Here is a 13,009-nt window from a genome sequence, read left to right as displayed (position 1 = left end):
GCTGAGGTGTACCTTGAGGCAGATGTCCCTGCTCCGCTGCCACACCACCTGCAGCTGCACAGGCTGGCCGTTGCCGCGCTCCCACAGCTCCAGCCTCATTTTGTCATAGATGTATAGCAGGTAGTGGGTGTCATCCCGGGCATAGCTGAGCATCTCCTCAGGCAGAGGGCTGGAATTGCAGAGGACACTATTTCACTGACTGCCCCCAATGACAGCAATTCAATTTGTCTATTCCTTGGGTGCTGGGACTTCCTTAGACTCTTCCAATATGAAAGATCCTTTCATAGCCAATACTGCAGTTATGCCAACACTTCCCAGATTTTAACATGATAAACCATTATTTTAACAGCTGGGTAGAAAGGGAGGCAGGATAATGCGGTGGTTAAAATAAGGGCACTGTCAGCTACTCTGGACACACACGAGAGGCAGCAGAAAAGGGAGCACTGCTGTCTTGAGTTCAAATCTCAGCTCCAGATGTCTGTCCTTGGACAAGTTCCTTAACCTCTTTGGGTTTACCCACCTAACTTGTGAAATGAGAACCAGGTACTTCATAGGCTGTTGTGAGGACTATATAGGACCACTTCCTTGAAGCACTTAGCCCAGAGCTTGGCACAGGGTAAGGGCTCAGTAAAAAGGAGTGGTTTTTAGATTTTATCAATTTTCATCTTTTATTTGGACTTTATCAGTCCAAATGTAATTTTACTTTTATATTTAGAAATTCTGGCATTCTGGGCCAGGTGCAGTGGCTCATGCCTGTAATCCCAGCACTTTGGGAGGTGGAGGCGGGAGGATCACCTGAGGTTGGGAGTTCGAGACCAGCCTAACCAACATGGAGAAACCCCGTCTCTACTGAAAATACAAAATTAGCTGGGCGTGGTGGCGCATGCCTGTAATCCCAGCTACTTGGGAGGCTGAGGCAGAACTGCTTGAACCTGGGAGGCGGAGGTTGTGGTGAGTTGAGATCGCGCCATTGCACTCCAGCCTGGGCAACAAGAGTGAAACTCCATTTCAAAAAAAAAAAAAAAAAAAAGAAAAGAAAAGAAATTCTGGCATTCTGGCATGTGGAATTCCTGGAAAAGCTCAGCGGCATCTTCCTATGACATGTGCAACCTCGGAGAGGTAGCAAACAAGCAGAAAATGACCAAGCTGAGCAAGGCCTGCAGGAAGTGGGGCAAAACTGCTACCTTATGCCACAAAAAATGCTCAATATAAAGCTAAACCAACAGTGTCCTTTAGAATTCTTTCCCACTGGCTGGGTGCAGTGGCTCAAGCCTGTAATCCCAGCACTTTGGGAGGCCGAGACGGGTGGATCACGAGGTCAGGAGATCAAGACCATCCTGGCTAACATGGTGAAACCCCGTCTCTACTAAAAATACAAAAAACTAGCCGGGCGAGGTGGCGGGTGTCTGTGGTCCCAGCTACTCAGGAGGCTGAGGCAGGAGAATGGTGTAAACCTGGGAGGCGGAGCTTGCAGTGAGCTGAGATCCGGCCACTGCACTCCAGCCTGGGTGACAGAGCGAGACTCCGTCTCAAAAAAAAAAAAAAAAAAACCACAAAGAATTCTTTCCCACCTATGGAAGATCATCTTACACACACACACAATCATCCCTACAGAAGATCTTACACACACACACACACACACAGACACACACACAAAATCATCTAGTAGAGAGATCCCAGTTTCAAACAAGAGACCGGCATGGGCAAATACTGACTCGGCACCTCTTTTTCAGCCACTATTTCCATGAAACACAGTGTAACTGCATCAGCCCATCATAAAGTCCACATTATCGTTAAAGAATTTCCTACCACTTTTATGCTGCTGAAGATGCCTGGTGAAAACCTGATGCCATTCATCTCAATGAGTATGGTATGGCTCAAACCCAGGTCTCTCTGGGTGACAGGTTAATGAATAATCACTTTCTTCTGCCACCCACATTTCCTCATTAAGAGCAAACTGACCGTATTCTCCAATCAGCCAGCTGATACTGCTTGTTTGAGTCCACATTGCAGTAGAGTTTCAGGAGATGATCGAGTGAGTGCCTGCCCAGGTTAAGAAGGCGTGCTGCCTGATGGGTATCAAACATGTTTACTACATACAACCCAAAGTCTTTCTGTAGCCATTCTATGTCTGAATCAGCACCATGGAAGACCTGAAAACAGAACCAAAGTCATGCAGTACACTGGTCGCAGGCCACTAATGCTTGGAAATTAACTCTGCCTCTAGTTTATTAGAACACTGGAATTAGAAGGTAGTCTCCGCTGTCCCGTCTGTAGTGCAGTGGTGTGATCTTGGCTCACTGCAACATCTGCCTCCTGTGCTCCAGCAATCCTCCCACCTCAGCCTCCCAAGTAGTTGGGACTACAGGCGTGCCACCATGCCCAGCTGAACTTTGGTATTTTTTGTAGAGACGAGGTTTCACTATGTTCCCCAGGCTGGTCTCATTCTCCTGGGCTCAAGTGATCCTCCTGCCTCAGCTTACCAAAGTGCTGGGATTACAGGCCTAAGCTGCCTCGCCTGGCTGAAGCCAATGTTCTAATCAAGATTAGATACATGCAGCCGGGAGTGGTGACTCACACCAGTAATACCAGCACTTTGGGCCAAGGTGGGTGGATTGCTTGAGGTCAGGAGTTTGAGACCAGCCTGACCAACATGGCGAAACCCTGTCTCCACTGAAAATACAAAAATTAGGCGGGTGTGGTGGCGTATGCCTGCAATCCCAGCTACTCGAGAGGCTGAGGCAGGAGAATCACTTGAACCTGGGAGGCGGAGGTTGCGGTGAGCCAAGATCGTGCCATTGCACTCCAGCCTGGGCAACAAGGGCAAAACTCTGTCTCAAAAAAAAAAAAAAAAAAAAAAAAAAAAAAAATTAGATACATGAGTTTTAAAAGTTTCTTTTGTCTTCTGTCACAGCTTTCTACACTCCTGATTCCATACCCTTAAAGTCTGAAACTGTTATCAACCAAGGAGACACCTGAAAGCAGCTCTAGTAGCTTCAGTACAGTCATTAAGTCCAAACAATCTTGATGGCTGGGGCTCACTGCAGTAGTCATTAAAATTATTTAACATTTTTCTGGGTGGTAACAAGCTAAGTCTTAGCTGTTCTAACAGGGATTTAGAAACAAAAGCCATTTAGCATGGTACCCTAGTTAGGAAATGACACGATTCCGCCCGACTTGACTGGGTCTAGGTTGAAATGATGAAATAGTACACTGCAAAGCACTAAAATTCTTGTATGAGCTCACATGCATGAGTTACAAAAGGCTGGCTGACCTTAACGATAGCTGGGTCTGTGAGGCTCTCATTGAGAATGTACATGTCACTTCGAAGCTCCAGAGTGTCAATGATGAAGTCTTCCGTCCGAGTGGAAATTTGCATCAGGCAGGTCAGTCCCAGGAAGCTCCTGTAAGAGTGGTGCTAAACCACATAGAAGGAGGGGAGAAGAGAAAAAACAAAGATTATATTAGACTTTTCTTTACTGATTTTGAAAAGTCAGCTACAAAGCTAAGTTATATGATTAATTTTTTACCAAAAAAAAAAATTACAATTAGTATCAATTTTATACTTCTCCAATAGATAAACTCACAGAAAATGTAAAAATTTTACCCAGGGTCATTTACAAGATACCTCCAAGTCGACTGCAAATTCCTGACAATTCAAGAGCTTTTCGTTGAGTTCCACAAGTTCATCCAGGGAGGATATGAAATGGCATGGTGTCTCTTCTATAGGTCTGTATAACTGCATCAAGAGAATAGTGAGAAAAAGGGAGGAATATAGAAACCATCCCCCAGTAAAGTACAAAGTGAACTACGAGTCTGAGAAATGACCCAAAACTGTAACTTGCTACCTTAAAGATCTTCAAGGAAAAGTCAAAATTGCATCAATGAATCTACTTATTTGATTCCTCTTGGGCCACTACAAGGCACCTTATAAACTAAGGCTGGGTACTAACCTGGGGTTGTGGCTTTTGAAACACTGAATCTGGTGGGGTAAAGTGATTTAGTTCATATTGATAAGGATGTGCAAACCTGAGTAAATAAAACAAAAAGAGAAATCATTCTGATTAATTCCACGATTCAAAGGAAAAATAATGCCTCTTATCCAATCTGTAAAAACAAATGAGAAAAGGCCACCGTGAAAATATCTTCCTTTTATAAAGAGCTTCATTATTTCAGTAATTCGAGTACAAATCATAAATCAGATATTTGCTCACTCTTAAAATATGATAATTAAGTCTATTCATTTCTTTAGAGAGCTGGAGATCCAAGCAGCTTTATAAAGATTTGAGTACCTATTTGCAAAGTACTGTATGGTTGATGTTGTGGATAATACCAAAATGAGAAATATATAATTTCTGTAGTTTGAAATAACACATCTGTAAAGTAAGGATGAAGCAAATATTTCAGTTGGCCAAGAGCTTAATGTTATGTTTTCTTCTGATCCTAAGAAATCTGTATAAAGGCCGGGCGCGGTGGCTCAAGCCTGTAATCCCAGCACTTTGGGAGGCCGAGACGGGTGGATCACGAGGTCAGGAGATCGAGACCATCCTGGCTAACACAATGAAACCCCGTCTCTACTAAAAATACAAAAAAAAATTAGCCGGGCGAGGTGGCGGGCGCCTGTAGTCCCAGCTACTCGGGAGGCTGAGGCAGGAGAATGGCGTAAACCCGGGAGGCGGAGCTTGCAGTGAGCCGAGATAGCGCCACTGCACTCCAGCCTGGGCGACAGAGCAAGACTCCGTCTCAAAAAAAAAAAAAAAAAAAAAAAAAAAAAAAGGAAATCTGTATAAAAATCCTCAACCTGTGATGTGTTCCTCGAGGATCACGGTAGCCCAGGAGGGCAGGGTTGCCTTTCATGGCCTTTATTTCTCCAGCACTTAGCTTGTGGCCTCACATTGCAGAGCCGGGGCTAAAGGCATGAATGCCCACACAGACTCTGGCTCTATGTGAGGAAAAGGCCAATACTAACCAAATTTTTATCACCTTTTTGCGTTATACTAAAGGCAACGTCCATTTGTCTATTTTAAGTGAAGTTTTTCCAAGATGCTTATATTGCCAGTAAAAAATGCCTTTTCTTTACTAAATTCATAAATGAGCCTTGGGCTGAGCATGGTGGCTCACGCCTGTAATCCCAGAACTTTGGAAGGTCAAGGCAGGAGGATTGCTTGAGGCCAGGAGTTTGAGGCCAGCCTGGGCAATGCAGAAAGACCCTGTGTTTACAAAAATAAAAACTAAAATTAAAAAACAAGTCAGGTACCAGGTACGGTGATGTGTGCCTGTAGTACCAGTTACTAGGGAGGCTGAGGTAGGGGGATTGCTTGAGCCCCAGGGGTCAAGGCTACAGTGAGCTAGGATTGCACTATGGCATCCAGCCTGGGTGACAGAGCAAAACTTAAAAAAACAAAAAAAACCAGAGCCTTACCTACTATTTGAGTCCTAATAAGAAAGGCAGAGCAGTATAGTATGGAGGAAAGACAAATTTAAGAAAACATGGGGCTGGGTGTGGTGGCTCTAGCCTATAATCCCAGTACTTTGGGAGGCCAAGGAGGGTGGATCACCTGAAGTCAGGAGTTTGAGACCAGCCTGACCAACATGATGAAACCCTGTCTCTACTGAAAAAAAAAAAAAAAAAAAAAAAAAAAAGATACATTAGCCAGGTGTGGTGGCACATGCCTATAGTAATCCCAGCTACTTGGGAGGCTGAGGCAGCAGAATCATTTGAATCCAGGAGGCAGAGGTTGCAGTGAGCTGAGATCGCGCCACTGCACTCCAGCCTGGGCAACAAGAGCAAAACTCTGTCTCAAAAAGAAAGAGAAAAAAAAAAGAAAGAAAACATGGGCCAGCTCTGGCCAGGCACAGTGGTTCATGCCTGTAATCCCAACACTTTGGGAGGGCAGGTTGGGAGAACTGCTGAGGCCAGAAATTCAAGACCAGACTGGGCATATAGAAAATATAAAAATTAACTGTACATGATGGCTCATGCTTGTGGTCACAGCTACTTGCGAGGCAGAGGCAGGAGGAACACTTAAGCCCAGGAGGTAAAGGCTGTAGTGAGCTGTGTTCATGCCACCACACTCCAGTCCGGGCGACAGAGCAAGACCCTGTCTCAAAGAAGTTCCAACTCTATGAGAAGTCTGCATCTCTCATTTTGCTTTTACATCTTTTTTTTTTTTTTGGAGATGGAGTCTTACTCTATCACCCAGGCTGGAGTGTAGCGATGCCATCTCGGCTCACTGCAACCTCCACCTCCCAGGTTCAAGTGATTCTCCTGCCTCAGCCTCCTGAGTAGCTGGGATTACAGGCACACACCACCATGCCTGGCTAACTTTTGTATTTTCAGTAGAGATGGGGTTTCATCATGTTGGCTAGGCTGGTCCTGAACCCCTGACCTCAGGTGATCCACCGGTCTCAGCCTCCCAAAGTGCTGGGATTACAGGCGTGAGCTACCGCACCCAGCCCTTGCGTTTTACGTCTATAAAATGGGAATGAGAATCACTGCTACTTCTCAGGACTGCAGTGAGGTTTATGAGGCAATGCTGTGCAGGCCCTTTGTGAACACAAACAGCAGGTTTTATTGCTAAGGCCCAGGTTGGGGTAAGGAGGAAATCACTGCTCCTCAGATTGTTTTCATGTATATCTCCACAAAAGTGAAACTGTGAAAATGTGGCATAAAGGTAAGTACTCACAGCAGAAAGGTCAGACATAGCCAAACACTTACATGTCTTGCTCAACCTGCTGGGTTCTCTGCTGATGGATGAAATCAGCCAGTGCAGGGGGGACGTCCAAGTCCTCAGGACGATCCTGTGGGCGTTCCCGCCTTTCCTTAGAGAGAGCTGGAGACCCAAGCAGTGACAAAAACACCATAAGCACATTCGTGTCTTTTCTAGTTACACAGGGGTAAACTGGCTCCCTTTGTGTTCTGTTTTTTTTGAGACAGGGTCATGTTCCTTCCCCCAGGCTGAAGTGTGGTGGCACAGTCACAGCTCACTGTAGCCTTGACCTCCTGGGCTCAAGTGATCCTCCCACTTCAGCCTCTGGAATAGCTGAACTGGGCTCCCTTTGAAGAAAGGAGGGTGGCAGAGAGACCTGTACACCCTTCCTGGTTTTTGCATCAAATAAAGTAAGACTCAAACACAGGCAAAGTATGCACTATTTACCTTGAGGGAGAGGTTTCTGAGCATTGGGTTTGATGAAGATTTTAGGAAGAAATGGTGTGTTGGAATTGTCAATCTTCTCTCGAAACTTGAGCTGAGGTCGGATGATATTTTTTGCATGAAGCAGCCGGAAAGTTTCAGATTTTGCTTTTTTGCCATATTCTGCTGCCTATGATCAACGCATACAAATACTTTATAACACAGCAACTTGATGAATTAGAAAAGTAAATTCCAATTTATGACTTCCAAGGAGACAAGAACATCGCAAGGGCCATTCACTTAAGAATGTACGTGCATGTAGAGGTCTCCAGAAAGTGGAGAAGAGGGTATAATTAGGTTGTGTGTGTTTATGAGAACAAACTAAAGAAGGCAGTGGCCAGTTCTCTAATAAATTAGAACAGAAATGCATGTCAGAATGAGCAAAATCCCTATTATGAAGCTGACATCAAGAGCCAGTTAATCTGAAAAGCCCTCACCTTACGGTTCCAGCTGGACACTACCGTTTTGGGGACCTGCAAGCCGGCAGGGAGGACAGGCTGCTGATTCTTGTTTACACCTGAGGCTTCATCCAGTAAAATACCCTAAAAGTAGAAGAGGTACTAGTAAAGCATTTTTCCTTTTGAGGTAGAGTTAATTACCTAACATTTTATTGATTTAACACGGAGTATCACTCTGTCACCCAGGCTGGAGTGCAGCGGCATGATCTCGGCTCACTGCAACTCTTTACAGTTCTGAATAAGGCTCACTGCAACCTCTGCCTCCCAGGTTCAAGCGATTCTCCTGCCTCAGCCTCCCGAGTAGCTGGGATTATAGGTGTGCACCACCACACCTGGCTAATTTTTGTACTTTTTTTGTAGAGATGGGGTTTCACTATGTTGACCAGACTGGTCTTGAACTCCTGACCTCAAGTGATTCACCTCCCCTGGCTTCCCAAAGTGCTGGGATTACAGGCATAAGCTACTGTGCCCGGCCACAACCTGTTTTTCACTTTCAGAAGTATATTCAATGCTACTTGAATTATATGAGATATTCAACGCTGTAGTATAAAAATAGGCTTTGTGTAAGATTTTGCCCAACTGTAGAGTAACGGAAGTTTTCTGAGCACATTTAAAGCAGGCTCAGTTGCGCTATTTGGTAAGTGAGGTGTATTAAATGCATTTTTGACTTATAATATAGGTTTATTGAGACACAACCAATTGTAAATCAAGGAGCACCTATACAAGTTTTGACAATTTAAAAAAATAAAAATTTTACAGAGTTAATCAATAAAGGTGATTAGTATGTCATGCCAAGTAATTAATGCATTATTTGTTCAAAGGCAGGTAGGACAGTAACTACCCATGCCCAATACTCGATTGACTCTTTACAGCTCTGAATTGGGCTGAAAATTCTAATACGATTTAACAGTGTAATGTGGCCACTAAAATAACTAAGAAGTCCCTGGACTGCCTACATTAAATACAGAATTATACTGTTTAGAACGAGACTGCAGGGAGTCCTAATCTATTTTGCACTTTAAAGCAGACGTGAAATATCAGCTTGGGCACTACTAACAGAGGCACACGCAGGTGATATATAGGAGTATGGCAAGACTTGAAATCACAATATACCAGAAACTGCAAAAAGATTTGTGGGCACTTAGACTAAGGAAGAGATAACTTCATGGGACAGGAGAGCACGATTTAAATATTTTCAGGACTGTCAGATGGTTGAGGTTAGATTTGTTTTCCATGATCCCTGTGTATTTCTGTGAAAATAATGTTCTGCCATAGAATTAGGCATAAATAGATAATAAGCAAGATAGAATAATACACAACTCCTTCCAATCCTGTGAGCTGGGGGGTTCAGTAGATTTTGAGTAACGGTATAAATCACCTCAATTTTGGTTGGGTGATATAAACGCCTCTTCTCTTGACAAATAGAATTTTCAAATCTTGTCAGGTACGGTGGCTCATGCCTGTAATCCTAGTGACTAAGGAGGCTGAGGTGGGGAGATTGTTTGAGGCCAGGATAGTTTGAGGAGTTCAAGACCAGCCTGGGCAACACAGCAAGACACTGTCTCTATAAAATTAAAAAAAAAATTAGCCAAATGTGGTGGTACACACCTGCAGTCCCAGCTACTTGGGAGGCTCTGGTGGGAGGATCACTTGAGCCCAGGAGTTCGAGGTTGCAGTGAGCTATGGTTGCACCACTGCACTCCAGCCTGGGTGACAGAGCAAGACTTCAGTCTCCAAAAAAATATAAACAGAATTTGCAGATCTGGATGGCAGATTCAGAATAAGGCACTTTATTTATTTATTAATTTTAAATAAATACAAGGTCTCACTACGTTGCCCAGGCTGGCTCTGGAACTCCTGAGCTCAAGTAATCTTCTTACCTTGGCCTCCTATAGTGCTAGGATTACAGGAGTGAGCCACTGAACCTGGCCAGAATAAGGCAATTTAAATTTTTTTTTTTTTTTTTTTTTGAGACGGAGTCTCGCTGTGTCTCCCAGGCTGGAGTGCAGTGGCGCGATCTCGGCTCACTGCAAGCTCCGCCCCCCGGGTTCACGCCATTCTCCTGCCTCAGCCTCCCAAGTAGCTGGGACTACAGGCGCCCGCTACCACGCCCGGCTAGTTTTTTTTTTGTATTTTTAGTAGAGACGGGGTTTCACCATGTTAGCCAGGATAGTCTCGATCTCCTGACCTCGTGATCCACCCGCCTCGGCCTCCCAAAGTGCTGGGATTACAGGCTTGAGCCACCGCGCCCGGCCCTTTTTTTTTTTTTTTTTTTTTTGAGATGGAGTTTCACTTTTGTTGCCCAGGCTGGGGTGCAATAGTACAATCTTGGCTCACTGCAACCTCTGCCTCACGGGTTCAAGTGATTCTCCTGCCTCAGCCTCCCGAGTAGCTGGGATTACAAGTGTTCACCACCAAGCTCAGCTAATTTTTTATATTTTTAGTAGAGATGGAGTTTCATCATGTTAGTCAGGCTGGTCCTGAACCCCTGACCTCAGGTGATCTACCCACCTCGGCCTCCCAAAGTGCTGGGATTACAGGCATAAGCCACCACACCAGGCCACTTTTTTTTTTTTTGATACAGAGTCTCACTCTGTCACCCAGGCTAGAGTGCAGTGGCATGATCTCGGCTCACTACAACCTCTGCCTCCCGGGTTCAAGCGATTCCCCTGCCTCAGTCTCCTGAATAGCTGGAATGACAGGCGTGTGCTACCATGGCCCGATTAGTTTTTATATTTCAGTAGAGACAGGGTTTCACCATGTTGGCCAGGCTGGTCTTGAATTCCTGACCTCAGGTGATCACCTGCTTTGGCCTCCCAAAGTGCTGGGATTATAGGTGTGAGCCACCGCACTCGGCCGGAATAAGGCACTTTAAAAACAGGCTTTCAGGCCCAGTGCAGTGGCTCACGTCTGTAATCCCAGCACTTTGGGAGGCCAAGACAGGCAGATCACTTGAGGCCGGGAGTTTGAGACTAGCCTGGCTAATATGATGAAACGATGTCTCTACTAAAAATACAAAAATTAGCCAGGAATAGTGGTGGGTGCCGGTAATCCCAGCTACTCAGGAGGCTGAGGCAGGAGAATCACTTGAACCTGGGAGGTGGAGGTTGCAGTGAGCCGAGATTGCCCCACTGTACTCCAGCCTGGGCGACAGAGCAAGACTCCATCTCAAAAAAAAAAAAAAAAAAAAAAAAAAAAAATCCTCGATGGGGCAGTGATATTTTTAAGACAACTGTAATTGTTCTTAGAAAAAACATACCAACTATCAGAAGGGAATATTATTATAAGAAATGTTAAGCTTATTTCCTTTTCATTTTCTAAGGTGCCTGGGTTGCTCCGTCTATTCATATATTTTAATAATATAAAGCTATTTGTTAGTTATCATAAGAGTAAAGGAAAATACTCACCACTCTCTCCAGAATTACATCATTGGCATCAACCAGCAGATCAAACTTGTCTTCCAACTCTGTCACTTTACTTCGATCCTTAATGTTGCTGCGACACCCATGGTATTGCATTACTCGGCTCATGCTAAGGAAAGGAAAACCAAGGTTAGCTTGTAGATTTTTATTTCATTTGTTTACATTCTGTGAGAGAAAATGTTCAAATGATGTGGCTCGGACTGTTCCCAACACATCTTTTTTTTTTTTTTTGAGACAGAGTCTTGCTCTGTTGCCCAGGCTGGAGTGCAGTGGCATGATCTTGGCTCTCTGCAACCTCCACCTCCCGGGTTCAAGCAATTCTCGTGTCTCAGCCTCCTGGGTAGCTGGGATTACAGGCACACACCACCAGGTCTGGTTAATTTTTGTATTTTTGGTAAAGACAAGGTTTCACCATGTTGGCCAGGCTGGTCTCGAACTCCTGACCTGAAGCGATCTGCCTGCCTTGGCCTCCCCAAGTGCAACCTCCGCCTCCCGGATTCAAGCGATTCTCATGCCTCAGCCTCCTGAGTAGCTGGGATTATAGGCACATGCCACCAGGTCTGGCTAATTTTTGTATTTTTAGTAAAGATGAGGTTTCGCCACGTTGGCCAGGCTGGTCTCGAACTCTTGACCTGAAGTGATTCACCTGCCTCAGCCTCCCAAAGTTCTGGGATTACAGGTGTGAGCCACGAGCCCAGGCTTTTTCTTTCTTTTCTTTTCTTTTTTTTTAAAGAGACAGGGTCTTGCTCTGTTGCCCAGGCTGGAATGCATCAGTGCAATCACAGGTCCCTGCAGCCTCGAACTCCTGGGCTCAAGTGATACTCCCACCTCAGCCTCCCAAGTAGTTGCAACTACAGAGGTGCACCATCACTCCCAGCTACTTTAAAAAATTTTTGTAGGGATGGAGTCTCCCTTTGTTGCCCAGGCTGGTCTTGAACTCGTGGGCTCAAGCGATCCTTCTGCCTCGGCCTCCCAAAGCACTAGGATTACAGGCATGAGCCGCCATGTCCAGCCCCCAATACTTTTTGATGAAACCAATAAAACTTGCACCCTAGCTGGGTGCAGTGGCTCACACCTGTAATCCTAGTGCTTCGGGAGGCTGAGGTGGATGGATCACCTGAGGTCAGGACTTCGAGAGCAGCCTGGCCAACATGGTGAAACCCCATCTCTACTAAAAACACAAAAAGTTGGCTAGGCACAGGGGCTTATACCTGTAATCCTAGCACTTTGGGAGGCCGAGGTGGGTGGATCACGAGGTCAGGAGTTCGAGACCAGCCTGGCCAACATGGTGAAACCCCCTCTACTAAAAATACAAAAATTAGCCAGGAGTGGTGGTACGTGCCTGTTACCCCAGCTACTGGGGAGGCTGAGGCATGAGAATCGCTTGATCTTGGGAGGTAGAGGTTGCAGTGAGCCGAGATTGCACCACTGCACTCCAACCTGGGCGACAGAGTAAGACTCCGTTCCCCACACCCCCTAAAAAAAAAAGATTAGCCGGTTGTGGTGCTGTACACCTGTAATCCCAGCTACTTGGAGGCCTAGGCAGAAGAATCACTTGAACCTGGGAGGCACAGGTTGCAGTGAGCCGAGATCGAGCCAATGCACTCCAGCCTGGGTGATGAAGCGAGGCTCTGTCTCAAAAAAAAAAAAAAAATTAAAATTAAAAAATAAATAAATAAATAAATAAATAAAAGAAATACCTGCTACTCTACAAGTTGTGTGAAATAATCTTGGATCTGGCTAGGCACGGTGGCTCATGCCTGTAATCCCAGCACTTTGGGAGGCTGAGGTGGGTGGATCATGAGGTCAGGAGATCAAGACCAGCCTGGCTAACATGGTGAAACCCCATCTCTACTAAAATAACAAAAAATTAGCTGGGTGTGGTGGCGGACGCCTGTAGTCCCAGCTATTCGGGAGGCTGAGGCAGGAGAATGGT

General features: G+C 45.3%; 1 protein-coding gene across 3 annotated transcripts in view; it reads right to left on the bottom strand.

Moving 5' to 3' along the window:
• EXOSC10 (exosome component 10) overlaps positions 1–13,009 on the bottom strand; it is a 29,836-nt gene that overhangs the window by 14,326 nt on the left and 2,501 nt on the right. For 2 of the 3 annotated variants that reach the window (XM_001103741.5, XM_077974316.1), the window contains exons 3-11: positions 11,059–11,182; positions 7,631–7,735; positions 7,158–7,323; positions 6,719–6,833; positions 3,954–4,029; positions 3,629–3,739; positions 3,275–3,418; positions 1,963–2,153; positions 13–169 (exon numbers count right to left, since the gene is read on the bottom strand). In XM_001103741.5, coding sequence (XP_001103741.4) covers positions 13–169; positions 1,963–2,153; positions 3,275–3,418; positions 3,629–3,739; positions 3,954–4,029; positions 6,719–6,833; positions 7,158–7,323; positions 7,631–7,735; positions 11,059–11,182 — 1,189 coding nt within the window. Of the gene's footprint in view, positions 1–12; positions 170–1,962; positions 2,154–3,274; positions 3,419–3,628; positions 3,740–3,953; positions 4,030–6,718; positions 6,834–7,157; positions 7,324–7,630; positions 7,736–11,058; positions 11,208–13,009 lie in introns of all 3 variants that reach the window. The other variant, XM_077974319.1, reaches the window with a different exon arrangement.

This window comes from Macaca mulatta, chromosome 1, assembly GCF_049350105.2.
Source record: "Macaca mulatta isolate MMU2019108-1 chromosome 1, T2T-MMU8v2.0, whole genome shotgun sequence".
NCBI classification, from domain to species: domain Eukaryota; kingdom Metazoa; phylum Chordata; class Mammalia; order Primates; family Cercopithecidae; genus Macaca; species Macaca mulatta.
Note: the sequence above shows the minus strand (reverse complement) of the source record. Positions and strands in the feature narration are given on the sequence as shown.